The sequence below is a fragment of the Chrysochloris asiatica genome, unplaced genomic scaffold (assembly GCF_000296735.1).
Source record: "Chrysochloris asiatica unplaced genomic scaffold, ChrAsi1.0 scaffold00058, whole genome shotgun sequence".
Taxonomy (NCBI): domain Eukaryota; kingdom Metazoa; phylum Chordata; class Mammalia; order Afrosoricida; family Chrysochloridae; genus Chrysochloris; species Chrysochloris asiatica.
The window spans coordinates 3,830,408-3,845,426 of record NW_006408576.1 but is presented as its reverse complement, the minus strand read 5'-3'; the positions used below and the strand labels follow the sequence as shown (position 1 = coordinate 3,845,426).

At 41.3% G+C, this 15,019-nt stretch overlaps 1 protein-coding gene across 1 annotated transcript in view; it reads left to right on the top strand.

Annotated features, from left to right (window-relative positions):
* Positions 1–1,642: 1,642 nt before the first annotated feature.
* The window catches only part of PXDN (peroxidasin homolog (Drosophila)), a 222,611-nt gene continuing 209,234 nt past the window's right edge, over positions 1,643–15,019 (top strand). The window contains exon 1 of the mRNA XM_006863963.1: positions 1,643–1,851. Coding sequence (XP_006864025.1) covers positions 1,643–1,851 — 209 coding nt within the window. The remainder of the gene's footprint in view (positions 1,852–15,019) is intronic.

The window sequence follows — 15,019 nt, the reverse complement described above, 5'->3', positions numbered from 1 at the left end:
AGGAAAAGATTGAAGTTGTCAATGACGTCAATTTGCTTGGAATTCAATGCTCATGGATGCAACAGTCAAGAAATCAAATGACATATTGCTGCAAAAGACCTCTCTAAGGTGTTCATAAGAACAAAGGTGTTAGTCTGAGAAACTTAAGTATGTCTGATCCAAGCCATGGTATTTTTCAATAGCCTCATATGTGTGTGAAAGTTAAACAATTATGGAAGACTGTAGAATTGCCTCAGTTTCCTCAATAGGGATAACAACTCCTTCTCTCTCAGGGCTTCAATTTCGGGATAGCAATAGTGCTATCTCTTAAATTGTTTTGAAGTTATATGGATTTAACTAAGAGAGGGAGGGGGAGAGCCTGGAAAATTGTAAATACGTTGCAAATATTTATTAAAAAACAAACACTAAAATCACTGCACAGATGTTGAAAATGATATTTTTTTGTTGTTGTTAGGTGCCATCGAGTCATTGCAACCCTATGCACAACAGAACGAAACCAAGCCCAGTCCTGCGCCAACTTTATAATTGTTGCTACATTTGAGCCCATTGCTGCTGCCACTGTGCCAATCCACCTCATTGGGGGGATGGATCTTCCTTTTGTTCTCCATTTTGCCCTCCATTTTTCCAAATTATGATATCCTTCTCCAGAGACTGTTTCACCCAGACAGTATGTCGGAAGTGTGAGACATGAAGTCTGGCCATGCTGGCTTCCAGGGAGCATTCTGGTTTTCAATACAGATTGGTTTGCTCTTTTGGCAGTCCATGGCACTTTTATTACTGTCTTCCAACACCATAGCTCAAATGCGTAAGTGAAATAACTTTTTAATGACATGTAGTGCTTAAAGTGGAGTCCTGGTGTGAATAGTATAAGGGGATACCGAATGACTTAGGATAAGCACTCTACCTAAAGGTCGGCTTGAACCCCAAGGTAGGCTGTTCATATTCTCTTGCCGCTCATCGGAAACTCTAGACAGAGTCGCTATGAGTCCGAACCAACACGACAGGACTTAACAACAACAACAATGCTTAAAGTGGACTCCTGATGTGGCGCAGTAGGATCAGTACTGGACTAGGAATCACAAGGTCCGTAGTTCAAACTCACCTCGGAAACCCTATACAGGATCGCTATGAGTTGGAACGGACTCAACAGCACTTAATAATAACAACAGCACTTACAGTTGAGAATTTGGGATTCAAACTAGGGCCACAAGTTCTCGTTTCCACCACGGAGAAGTTTTACACCGGTGAAGTCTGAATGGAAATCTTTACTACCGGAGTTTTTCTCGCCGGTCCGTCAAGGGCCACACTGACACATCTTAGCCAGAGCTGCCGCCAGACTCCGAGCAGCCCCTTCTTACATCCCTCGCTCCGCCCCTCGTCCCTTTTGGGAGGCTAGCAGTGGAGGGGGGGCGGGGGGGGCAGGGAGGAACCACAGCGCATGTGCACAGCTGGCGGCACCCCCCCCTCCGCCCCCTCCCGCCGCTCCCCTAACCCACAGCTGGGAAATCCTCCTGTGTCCTAGCCCTCTCAGTTGGGGGAGCCGGGCGGGAGAACACGCCAGGAGCTCTCCCTCTTGCGCTGGGAGTACAGCCACAGCCCCTCCACCCGCCCTTTAGTCGGTCCGAGGCAGTCGGGGTGGGCCATGACCCGGCGCAGAGTGGGTCCAGCGCGATGGTGCCTGGCGCTTCTGCTATGCTGCAGTTGTGGGGTGCTGGTGGGGGTCTCCCCGAAGCTGGGCGGCGGGGGCGGCGGCGGGTGTCCCAGCCGCTGCCTGTGTTTCCGCACCACCGTGCGGTGCATGCATCTGATGCTGGAGACAGTGCCTCCTGTGGCTCCGCAGACCTCCATCCTGTAAGTGTAGTCGCGGGTAAGGGAGGGTCGGGACCCCTCTGCCGCCTTTGTCTGATGGCCCTGGCTGGAGCGGCGCGGGGTGCAGAGCTGGACTTAGTTGCAACTTTTTGCCGCTGGTCTTCAGTTGCTGCCTCCTTTGTTGAAATCTACAAATTCCACCGCTTAATTTGGAAGTGGTTGGGAGAAGCCAGGGAAATCCCCACTGGTCTCCCGCTCGACTCCTCCGGCTCCTCCTCCGCTCAACTCCCATTACCCCTCCTGTTTTGTTCATTCTCCCCTCTTCCCTTTTCTTTCTCCACTCCCGCCTTCCTCACCCTCACCTGTGGGCCCCCTCCTCTTCTGATTTGTCTCCTCCCCCGCTTTCTTTAACTTTACCCAACTTGCAGAAGAAGCGCCGTTTGCTCTTCCTTCTTGGCGCTGCTGAAAGCTCTGCTGACCCTGTATTTACCTGGGGCCTCAGCTTGCAGCCCCTACCCCAACCAGTTTCCCCACATCCTCCCAGGTGCTTTTAGAAATCCCTTCCCTGGAGCAGTGTTTTGCGGAATACAGCGGTTTTCACTCTAAGGTTTGCATTCTTTCATTCTGTCTCAAACCTCTCTGTGAAGTTTCCCATAAAGGGCCTTGTTGCAGTTTACTAAATTTTGCAAAGCAAAACCGATCTAGAAGGAAATCGGAGGTACTTAGAGGAGGTTTCTGGATCTTTTCTATAACTTAATTTATCCCTTTGCAAATCTTTGCCTTTTACTTCATAACTTGGCTTCTCCGTATTCCTTGGATGTACTAAATTTTATTAATATTTCACATTAAAGTTAATAAAATGTTTTACAAAATACACACTATACGGATGTCGCCGAAAACATGAAAAACTTGCACCGAACTTGAGGCGAATTTAGGACTCTCAAAAGGAAGAAATTCCCATCATTTTGTGCTGTGTGTTTTCTTCGGTACTAAAATACCACCAGAGTTCGCTGCAGGACATGATGTGTTCTAATGAGACTTTGATTAGATATTTTCAAAATCTGTGAAGGTAGGCGTTTATTTTAGGTGCGGACTATGTAATTCACTCTCCTGTAACTGCCTTTCTGAATGCCAAAAATAGTTTTCACTCTTCTTGGCTAAGCCAGGGAACTTTTGGCACCACCAAAGAGCCCTGCAAAAGTTGTAAAAATTTTCGTGAACTATTGAAGAAGTGCGAGGTTAGTATTTCTTACATTTAAAACAAAGTACATTGACAGAACGCCTTTCTTAGTGGTCACTGAGTTTTTTAAGCAACTTTCTTGTGTGTGAATTACTCTCAGCATCTGAAATAGTTCCTCCGTTGATATAACTTTGCTTCTCAGGCCTCATATCCAAGAGGGTGAATAGCATATAAAATAATAGATTTTTAAAACAGGAGAGGGTGAGGTTTCTCTGGATATGGATATTTTTAATTCTTTAGTGAGTCAGTGGAAAAAACTTGGACAATGAAGCCATTATTCATATCTGGCCAACGTTTAATACTTATAATCAGCTCTGTCCGACGTCTTAATTGCTTTTTAACACTAACAGTATTTTAAAAATGAATGTTTATGGGTCAAAAACGGGTCCCCAGCCATGCTATGAATGGTATAGTCCTCCATACAAACTTTGTAGTGAAGTGACATCAGGTCAACAGTTGGAAGATTTGCTAGAAAACATTTATTTTCATATATTTATACATTATAGTTTGCAAAAATGTTTTGGAATCACTGTCTTTGATCTCATCAAATCTGTAAGACAGGCAAAATACACATTAAACTGACCAAATCCCTAATAGGATTTAGTAGATGACCAATGAAATGAGCACATACACATTTTACAAAGGTGGAAACACAGGCTCTGAGAGAATAATTATAGCTTCCTATATTACTATTAAGGAGCTCTGGTAGCGTAGTGGTTACGAATCAGGCTGTGAGCCTCAAGGTCAGCAGTTCAAAACTACCAGCTGTTCCGTGGGAGAAAGATGAGGCGGTCTGCTCCCATAAAGATTTACAGCCTCGGAAACTCTGTGTAGGGTCGCTATGAGTTGGAACCGACTGCACGGCACAAAACAACTACAACAACATATTACTATTATTATTGTTGTTAAGTGCCATTGAGTTGGTTCCTACTCGTAGTGACCTTGTATAGGATTTCCAAGCAGTGTCTAGTGGGTTTGAACCACTGAACTTGCAGTTAGCAGTCCAGTGCTTATTCTGCAATGCCACACCAGGATTCCATATTATTATTACTGTTGTTATTAAGTGCTGTGGAGTCGGTTCCTACTCATAGCAACCCTGTATAGGGTTTCCAAGGAGCGGCTGGTGAGTTTGAACCACTGAACTTGCAATTCAAACTGACCTTGTGATCCAGTGCTTTTATCCTGCAGGGATTACTATTATTAGAAACATGGAAAAGAGCATAGAACTAGTAGTTAAATTCTCCTTGACTTTACACTTTCTATCTAGGAGTTATATAACAGGTCATTTGACCTCTGGGAGAACATGAAATGTTTAGCTGTATGGCCTGAGAGGGCACAAGTAGAAAAATACTAATGGTGAGGTAGTATATTTTGAGAAATAAAAAGAAACAGTTCCTGCTGAATGCACATTGGGAAAGCATAGGATAATAAGGGAAAAAAACTGGGATTACAATGAAGTGAAGGATTTGCAGGGAACTTGGTATTGATATGATAATGGTCCAATCTCTAGTTTGTTGGAGTTGCATATGTGAAGTTGCTTGGGAAACATGGCTGTATTACAGACTCCACACATGCAGACACATTTAGTTTTCATTTTCTGCATTTCTTCCAGGTCTGTCCTCAGGTACATGTTTTCTATTTTCAAAAAATTATTTGGTAGAAACTGTGGACATAAAAATAAGAAAGTTTCTGGCTTGGCTCCATCTAGAAGTTAGTTGGGTCATCCAATCATCACATTACCCCTTTACTTTCAAGGGGTGACCAATAAAAAGAAAATTGAATCAGATGGTGCTGGAAAATATTAGATTTGTTTTCCACCCACATTGTTTCAGGAGTGTGTTAAAACTAGGCCTAATATTGGATTGTTTTGATTTGTGGCTTGGGGAGAAAATAGTGGTATGAGACCACCTTGTAATTCAGGTCTGGTTTGACCCTTGAATTTTCCTCCAACTGAAAAGTACAATGTGGTCTTGTAGGATAAACATCAGCCAGACAACCTGTGATACTGGCCTCCTCATGGCTCTATGTGGTTTTGCTGGTATGCTGCTCTGTAGCCATTTAAGACAACGCCTTCATAGCACATCAAGATGTACTACTTCAGTTTCATTCAGAGGCTTCTGTAAAAGTGCTTGTTTAATTTTTAATACCTTATCATAGCTCTGGTAGCGTAGTGGTTACGAATCGGGCTGCGAACCGGAAGGTCAGCAGTTCGAAACTACCAGCTGCTCCGCGGGAGAAAGATGAGGCGATCTGCTCCCGTAAAGATTTACAGCCTCGGAAACTCTATTCAGGGTCGCTATGGATCGAAACCGACTCGACGGCACTTAACAACAACAACAACAACAAATCATATACAGAAGAAGCCCTGTGGCACAGTGCCAATTGAAAGGTTGACACTTTGAAGCCATCAGTTGTACTGAGGGAGAAATCTGCTTCCATAAACATTTGTTGTTGTTGTTAAGTGCTGTCCAGTTGATTCTGACCCATGGCGATCCTGTATTGGGTTTCCAAGGAGCAGCTGGTGAGCTTGAACCACCGACCATGTGGTTCAAATAGACTTTGGAGTCCAGTACATTAATGCACAGAGCCACACCAGTACTAACCCTAAGGGGCAGTTCTGTTCTGCCCTGGACGACAGTGGTTTTGTTTTTTTTTAGCATACTGTATTCAATACATGGACTTCTTGTGTGGCACTGTAGGATCAGCACTGGATTGTGAACCACAAGGTCTGCAGCTCAAACCTACCAGCTGGTCCTCCAAAACCCTAGACAGGGTCACTATGAATCAGACCGACTTGACAGCATTTAACAACGACAACACATTCAATACACTTTGCTTTGTGTTGTGGAAATGAAAATAACGTTCTAAATTGTGGGCCCTGGAATGACCTCTTTAATAATCTAGGTGCCTATAGTGATTCTTTTAATTATTATTGGCAGTCTAAGTTTTGTTATCTTTTACTTGCCATTTGCAAAGTTTTTGTATTCTTTGATAAACTTACATTTTCCAGTGTGGATTATCAGTTATGCTGGGCATTACTTCATTCCAGACAAAAAGATTCTTCCAGTCTAAAATGATTCAAATACTCAAGAGGTTAAGAACATGTGATTTCATGTTTGGTAAGGTGGAGGGTCAGAGAAAAAGAGGAAGACCCCCTAGGGTGATAGATTGGCAAATTGGCAGCATCAGTGGACTCAAGCGTGGCAACAATAGTGAAGTTGGCCCAGGATTGGGCAGTGTTTAGTTCTGCTGTGCATAAGGTAGCTTTGAGTCAGTACCCATTCAATAGCACCTAACAACAACAACAACAACAATAACAAGGACTCCATGGTTAAGCAGAATACAAATTAGCTTTCCTGAGAAATATAGCAGCTAACTAAATGGCCAGTGAGCACAAATGAAACTTGTGCTCATTGGCCATTTAGTTGGCTGTTATATTTTCCTTCAGATGTTGAAATATGCTCCTGAACTTCTGGTAATCAGCTTTATGCCCTTTCAACATCTAAGCGCATTTCACAGTCACCCGATGGCAATATTGACGCCCAATTACTGAGCTGGTTTTGATATGCTCTCAATGCTTTTAGCTACTTATAATTGAAGGGTTTTCATGAGAGTATCAAATCCTGCATTATCAGTATGTTCATCCAAGAGAGAGGTACACCAGATGAGTATATGTGCATGAGTCCACTGGATCCATTCTGCCTTACAAATGCTGCCTACATTGGGCACCAAGAAATGGCTCAAGTGGTGGAGAGAAACGACAGAGCTAAAAGAAACATTTATCTCAAGCGTATGCTGTATTATGGTACTATAGGTTATTAAGGAGTCCTGGCAGCATAGTGGAGTATGAGCTGGGCTGCTAACTGTAAGGTTAGTAGCTCAAATCTATCAGTTGCTACAGGAGAGAAAAATGAGGCTTTCTATTCCTGTAAAGATTTATAGCCTTGGAAAGCCTATCAGGGTTGCTATGAGTCATCATTGACTTGGTGGCACACAGACACCACCCCCAATCACCATAGATCATTCGTGTCCATAAGAATACCATGAAGACACACAAGAAGAATTTTCCAGAAGGAAATATCTGACTCTGTGAGAAAAAGATTCCACACCGTTTATCCTCTCTTATATTTAGGAAGTGGATGAAATGGTAGGTGAATGACTGAAGGATGATCTGTCCAAAATATAAATACTGAACACAAGGGAACAAACATCTACAGTCAGAATGGAGAATCTATGACTTTACTATACTTGGTAAATACATGTTTAATTTTGCTGTTTGATATTAGAAAAGAATAAAGTGAGATTCTCTCGGCTTAAAAAAGTTTCAACTCCCCATATAGCTGAAATAAACACAATTTAACAAGACATTTTCTAAGATTCAAGAAATGCCGTGATCAAGGTATCATGTCTGCATGAGATGTCCAGTGGTACCCTGGATTTTATTTTGGTAAACAGAATACTTGCAAACAAAGTGAAACAAAAGTTGATTTTTAGTGGAGTCCTTGTGTGGTGCTGTAGGATAAGCACAGCACTATTAACCACAAGTTTGGCAATTCAATCCCACCAGCTGCTCTTTGAAAACCCTATATAGGTTCGCTATAGATGACACTTAACAGCAACCACATTCAATTCAATAGAAGTTTGTAACATGATAATTAAAAACTTATACTGGAGTCCTGGTGTGGTGCTGTGGGTTAATACGCCAGACCACAAAGCCGTTTGAACTGCAAGGCCAGCAGTTCGAGCTCACCAGTTGTTCCTCGGAAACCCTGTATAGGGTCGCTATGGGTCGGAATCGACTCGACGGCATTTAACAACAACAACAAATGGAAATGAAATGTTGCTAATTTTACCTTGCCCCATTCCTTTTTTTCTTTTTAACCCCAGCCTTTTTAGAAAGGAAAATTTTGAAAATTATTTCTTTAAGAGTGAGTCTGGACTGATGTTGGGGCCATGGGCATGACGGAGCCTTTGCCCTACATATTCACTCCTCATTTGCTGACTTCCTTTCTTTTCTTTGTATCCTCTGCTGTTGAGGTCATGGGAATCAACTCTTCAAAACTAACATCAATTCTAGGCTATTCTAAAGCCATGTGAGTGATCCCAGATTGGGGTCATTGTGACAGGAAACCCTGGAGCAGGAGAAGACTCTGAGAACATGAAGTTTAAGGTGGGGCCAGGAAGGTTATCTGCAGAGTATTAATGGACAAGATTCCAAAGCAAGCTGGAGACTTGGGTCTGAAGGAATGTTCTCTCCTCTTCACTGGGCTCTTGGGTCTCTCTGAAAAACACTTGCTCATTCTTTCTTCAGTTATTTTTTGGTCAACAACTATGTTAGGACTAGCTATGTTTTTAAAGAAGACCTTATTTCCTATGGAATACACAATATACTAGGGACATTAGAGAAGTTTGGAGACATTTTCACTGGAGTGATGAAAATGATAATAGCGAGAAATATAGGACTTTGTGGGTATAAAGAAAGTTGGTAGAACACTAGGCACATTAGCATCACTTATAGTCTGTGGAGAATGGCTGCCCAAGTTCCCAATATTGCTGCTAACTTATGTCGTTTCATGGGTTCTTCTCTTTCCTACAGCCCTCCCACAGCCTCCTTTGGGAATCATGACACACTAGTTGAGAAATAAGTCTTCAGGCCATTAAAGTGTTTTAATTTGTCCTGTTAAGACTTGCCAACGTAACTACATCTGTTGCCCAAGATTCAGGTTTATAAGCTGTGTGGCTTCCCCAGACTTGGCTATAAGGAGAAGGTAATTTTTCCACCAACTTCCGTTATACAATTAGTGCCTTTTCAGTGAAATGAGTTCTCCTTAGAAATGGATTGAGATAAAAGTTATTCCCTGAGGGTTAGGAAAATAAGTTGTAATGATGGGCAGTGGAATAAAGTTGTCTGTTTCTAGTGTTCCCAAGCTAGACTGTTCTCTTTTAGTACTTTCCTAGTACTTTTCATATTCACCCTCTTCACTTCATTTTCCTGGAAGACAGAGTTGCCCTCACTCCTAACTATGCCCTCTAGAGATGCTTCAACTAGTCCCTTGTCCTCTGGTAGGAGATTTACAATAGTTGGTAAATTTGAGAGACAATATCATATATCATCTGGCCTCAGCAGATGAATTTGTACATTTGAGGCTTATACTTAGAAAAACCAATTGTTTTACTTTTAATGTTGAAATCAATGAATCATCACAAATCAAATACATTTGGAAAGAACCCTAAGGGTATTTACAGAAATATTTAAGAATTGATAATGTATCTTTCCAAAATGGTGTTGTTGTTAAGTGCCGTTGAGTCAGTTCCGACCCATAGCGACCCTGAACAGGGTTTCTGAGGCTGTAAATCTTTACGGGAGCAGAAAGCCTCATCTTTCTCCCGCGGAGCAGCTGGTAGTTTCAAACTGCTGATCTTGAGGTTCGCAGCCCGATTCGTAACCACTACGCTACCAGAGCTCCAAAATGGTAGCGGACTATTAAATACCTTCTTAACCTTACTAACTGCTGTGAAGGGATAGCACACAGACTCTTGGAAGGTGGTTCATATTCAGTTTTATTAAGTGTTCACAGTGCATTCTGTGTTCAGAAGAGAAGAAAATCTTAAATGTTCAAGAATAAATTCAATTTAAGGGACACTGACCTATTAAGGGTGATGGAAAAATTTTGAAATGGATAATGGTGATGATTGAATTACATGATAAACATAATTATTGGTGTTGTTCTTAGGTGCTATGAGTCAATTTTAAGCTCATTTCTACTGATGTGACAGTAGAACTATCCTGTAGGTTTTCTTAAGGAGCTCTGTTACCTATGTATTTTGTGACATAAAATATATAGTAACAAAAAATAACAAAGAAAAAGAAAAAAAAATAAGCTCAGAGGTAACCTATCAGTTATGTGTTGTGACTTTTGTTTCGGGTTCCTGGGAAATGCAGTTTTTCATTCATGAAGTATGTTATATACTTAGCTACAACTATAACTTTAACATTTCAAAACTAACATTTGAAAACTGTGTTTAGAAGGTATCCTATTTGTTGTTAAATGCCGTCGAGTCGATTTTGACCCATAACGACCCTCTATAGGGTTTCCGAGGAGCAGCTGGTAAGCTTGAACTGCCGACCTTGCAGTTCAAACGGCTTTGCAGTCTGGCGCATTAACCCACAGTGCCAACACCAGGACTCCTTTAGAAACTCATAAAACAATTTAGCTGCAGTTTAGATTTTAGGAGAATTGCTTCCCTCTTTTCTGTTTATAATATGTCAAGGAAATAGTCCTTATATCAGATAGTTTAGCCAGGATTTATTTTGGTTGTATAGTTGGGAGTCCAGGTGTGGTGCTGTAGGATAAGCACTGTACCACAAGGTTGGTTTGAACCACAAGGTTGCGCGTTCAAATTCACCAGCTGCTCCTTGGAAACCTAATACAGGGACACTATGAGTTGAAACTGACTTGACCTACTTGAGGCAGTTCAACCTTAAGCTTGGCTTGATTCAGGTCTGAATGTTGTCTTCATAGCCTGGTTTTCTTCCTTTAGAGACCTGGTTCTCAGCTTCCTTCTCTGTTAATTTGATTCAATTTCTTTGCTTGGCTATGACTGGCCAAATTTAGGTTTACCTTCTCACAGTCCTGTACCTTGCAGAAAGAATGATGTTTTCTTTGTGTCCTAGGTGCATGGCAGAAGTTTTGGGGTTTAATAGACCTGATTTGTGTCATAAGTTTATTCTTGAAGCAGATAACTGGGAGGGATGGAAGGCCTCTGTCACCAGGCCTAGCACCCATGGCTGTATTTGGAGTCATGAATGGAGTCTGTTCTTCTTATATGAATGGAATGAATGGAATCTGCTCTTCTTACACTAGGCATAAGATGGCTCATGCCTAGATAGGCAAAAAGGGCATTTTTACTAGGAGACAAAAGGATGTTGGACAGATAAGAGTTATCTACTACACTGATTAAAGTCTAGAAATTAAAAGTGTAAACAAGAACTAAGTCAAAATTCCAGCCTCTAGAGTTAATCTCTTCACTCATTTGAAAACAAGGTAAAAGGATTAGAATACTGAATTCTCATTTGCTTATCCTAACTTTTTATCATTTTGATTGGAGAAAACCAGGCTTTTCCTTATGTCATTGACAATGAAAAGACACTAAAATAAGAATACAGTGGATGATTGTGAGCAGGGTCCAGCCGCAGAGTTCTGTGTAACTCTAGGCTGGATATTGGGAGACCTGAGTTCTAGTCTTCCTGTTCCTACTTAGTATATGATCTTGGAGGGTCACTGTGTACCTCTGACCTACACTGTTCTCCATGTAAAGTTAGTGGAATTTCAAGTCTTTGTTATTGTTGTTGTAAAGTGCCATTGAGTTGGTTCTGACCCACAGCGACCCTATATAGGATTTCCAAGGAGCAGCTGGTGAACTTGAACCGCCGACCTCCAGTTCTAACGGCTTTGCAGTCTGGCGCATTAGCCCACAGTGCCACACCAGGAGTCTGTCTTAAGCTCTACTAATTATTTCACTTGTGACAGTTTCATACCCTTTAGGATACAGAAAAAATAAGACTAAAAAGTATATATATTTCTTTGGATTGTCTGGGTTTGATGCAATAAACAGTCAATTAAAACACAATTATTTTGTCCTTTAGTGATAGTTTTCTTTTTAGACCAATAGCTTTTAAAAACATTATTTTGATAAAAATAGTGCTATTTAGTCGATTCTGACCCATAGTGACCCAGTATAGCTTTCCAAGGAGTGGCTGGTGAATTTGAACCACCAACCATGCTGTTCAAACCACGCCAAACATTTGCCATTTCAACAGTTTTTACATGTACAATTCATGTGACATTGGTTATGTTCATTATGTGTGATTATATCAGTGGCTTTTTGAAATTAGGGATTATGGTGCGTTACTTGGAGTTCTGGTGTGGTACTGTAGGATAGATACTGGACTGCTAACTAGAAGGTCATGGGTTCAATCCCACCAGCTCCTCCTCAAAAACCTTATATTGTTAAGTGCCGTGCAGTTGGTTCTGACTCATAGCGACTCTGTATATGGTTTCTGAGGAATTACTTAGTGGGTTTGAATTGCTGATCTTGTGATTCACAGCCCACTGCAGATCCACGGCACCACACTAGGAGTCCAAGATCACGTTGTTGTTGCTAAGTGCCGTCGAATTGGTTCTGAACCCATAGCAATCCTGTATAGGGTTTCCGAGGAATGACTGATGAGCTTGAGCCACCAACCATGCAATTCAAAGAGACTTTGCAGTCCAGCGCATAGACCCTCAGTTCCGCATGTTAGTTAAAAGTTTGACCAAATAGAGCAGGCTAATTTTTGAGTTGGTAATTTTTTATGGCCTGTGAATGATGTTATAAATTTTGGCAGAAAAAAGATTTCCCACCCCTCCTGCATAGGGTTTCTGTGTAGCAGCTGGTGAGTTAGAATCACCAACCTTGTCGTTCAAACCAATCTTGTGGTCAAGTGCTTATCTTGTAGCACCACAACAGAAACCTTATGTTGTTTGTTGTTAAGTGCCATAGAGTCGGTTCTGATCCATAGTGACCCTGTAGGGTTTCTGAAGAGTGGCCGGTGAGCTTGAACTGCTAACCTTGTGGTTCAAAGTGACTTTGCATTCTAGTGCAGTAATCCACAGAGCCACACCAGGACAGGGTCACGATTAATCAGCACTGACTTCACAGTACTTAACAACAACCTGCTACAAATTGGGCTGCAAGCCTCAAGGTCCTCAGTTCAAAACTACCAGCTGTTCCGTGGAAGTAAGATGAGGCTCTCTGCTCCCGTAAAGATTTACAGCCTCAGAAACCCTGTACAGGGTCACTATGAGTCGGAACCAACTCCACGGCACATAACAACAACAACAACAGCAACAACCTGCACATAACGCTTTGCCACTGAGTTGAATCTGCCTCAGCAACTTTACTAGGGCAGACTAGAATTGCTTCGTTACTGAAGTAGATCACCATGCCTTTTCTCTTCACAGAGCAGCGTGTGGGTTCAAATCACTTACCTCTCAGTAAGCATCTGAGTGTTTATCCACTGTGCTACCAGGATACTAGCCTAAATATGTTGATTGTCAAATGAGTGTTTTTCTGGTATATAAAATAATTTAAATAGCATCAAGATCTTTCTAAATAGAAAATCGCAATGATTTATATTTTCTTTGTCTTGACATTGACTTTGAAAATTAGAAAACATACTTTTCCTCCCTAGTCAGTTGGTTTCTTTCCAGATGCCTCAAATCCACAGAGAAAATAGATAAAAGCCTGAGAAGTACTTCAACTGAATGATTGATTACTTGTGATCTAAGTTGAAACTGGGAAGAAAATTAACTGAAAATATTTCAGTTGTTTAATGAGTTAAATCTTGTAGTCTCTATTTACTGGCTTCGATGTAAAGGTCCTGGGATGGCGCTGTGGTTTAATGCACCAGACTGCAAAGTCCTTTGAACGGCAAGATAGGCGGTTCAAGCTAATCACCTGCTCCTCGGAAACCCTACACAGGGTCGTTCTGGGTCAGAACTGACTCGATGGCACTTAACAACAGTGTAAAGACCTCAAGGTTGATTTGAACCATAAGGTTGGCAATTTAAACTCACCAGCCATTCCTCAAAAACCCTATACAGGATTGAGCAGGAGAAAAATGATACTTTGTGTTCCTGTAAAGATGTACAGCCTCAGAAACCACTACCACCATATAAAGTTTGAAAGATCTGCGCTACTTTTTCAATTATCTTTGTTAACTATTTTCCTGATTCTGGAAACAGTTGCTCTGTCCTCTATTTATGAACACTGTATAGGCTACAGAAATGGGAGACACGGACCCTTAAAAGAGTTTAATGCAATGCTCTTGGGTCAAGAGTAATCAGACCCTCTGTGTTTCCCCAAAGCACTCTTTGTTCTTTTTACAGGACTTTTTTCAGACATAAAAAAAGAAAAATGGTAGTTTGTGCCAGATCTGATTACCTACTGCATAATCAGCTCATTGAAGATAGGGATCATGCCTTATTTGTGTCTAGATCCCCAGCCCATCTGAGAAGCTCAGAGTGAGTGGTTGGTGTTCATATTTACTACAAGCTGTCTGATTAGTCATTTGTTATGCATCCACTCTGTCTGGAACAGTTGGCTGTATACTGAGTACTAAAGAGCTCAGGAGGCTTACAAGGGGCTTGCCAGATCATTTAGTTTTTGTTCTATAGTAAGATCTAAAGCAGAAGCTTAAGTAATGAGTCAACGTTTCTTATTTTATATTTGTCCTTAAGAATTTTCACTTAAAAAAAAAAAAAGTTTTCTTGAGACATGATTGACATTTAAAAGGTGTATATGTTTAAAGCATACACTTTGATGACTTTGATGTACATCGATTTCTGTGAAACTATCATCACAATCAGGATAACCAACATTCATCTCCCCCTCAAAGTTTTCTTGCACCCTTTTGGTAATCTTCCTTCCAGCCATTCTGCCCCCATTTAGAATTTATTTCTTCCTTAAATGTTTAGTAGAAATCATCTTTGGAGTTATTTGGGCCTGGGTGTTTTTTGGGAATGTTTTTAACTACAATGTGGTGCTGTAGGATCAGCACTGGACTTGGAACCACAAGATCTGCAGTTCAAACCCACTAGCTACTCCTCTGGAACCCTATACAGGGTTACTATATGTGAAAACTGACTTGATGACACTCAACAACTGCAACAATTGATACAGGGCTATGCAGGGCAGCTATTTCTTCCAAGTGAGCTTTTGTTGACTGTGTTTCTGTCAAGGAACTTACTCATTTCATATAAAATTTCAAACTTATTGTCTAAAAGTTGTTCATAGTATTTTCTGTTATCTGAGGAATCTATGTGGATAGCACCTCTCTTGTTCCTGACAATAGAAATTTGTTTTCTCTATTTTTTCCTGATCCATTTGACTTGTTGTTGTTGTTATGTGCCATGGAGTTGGTTCCGA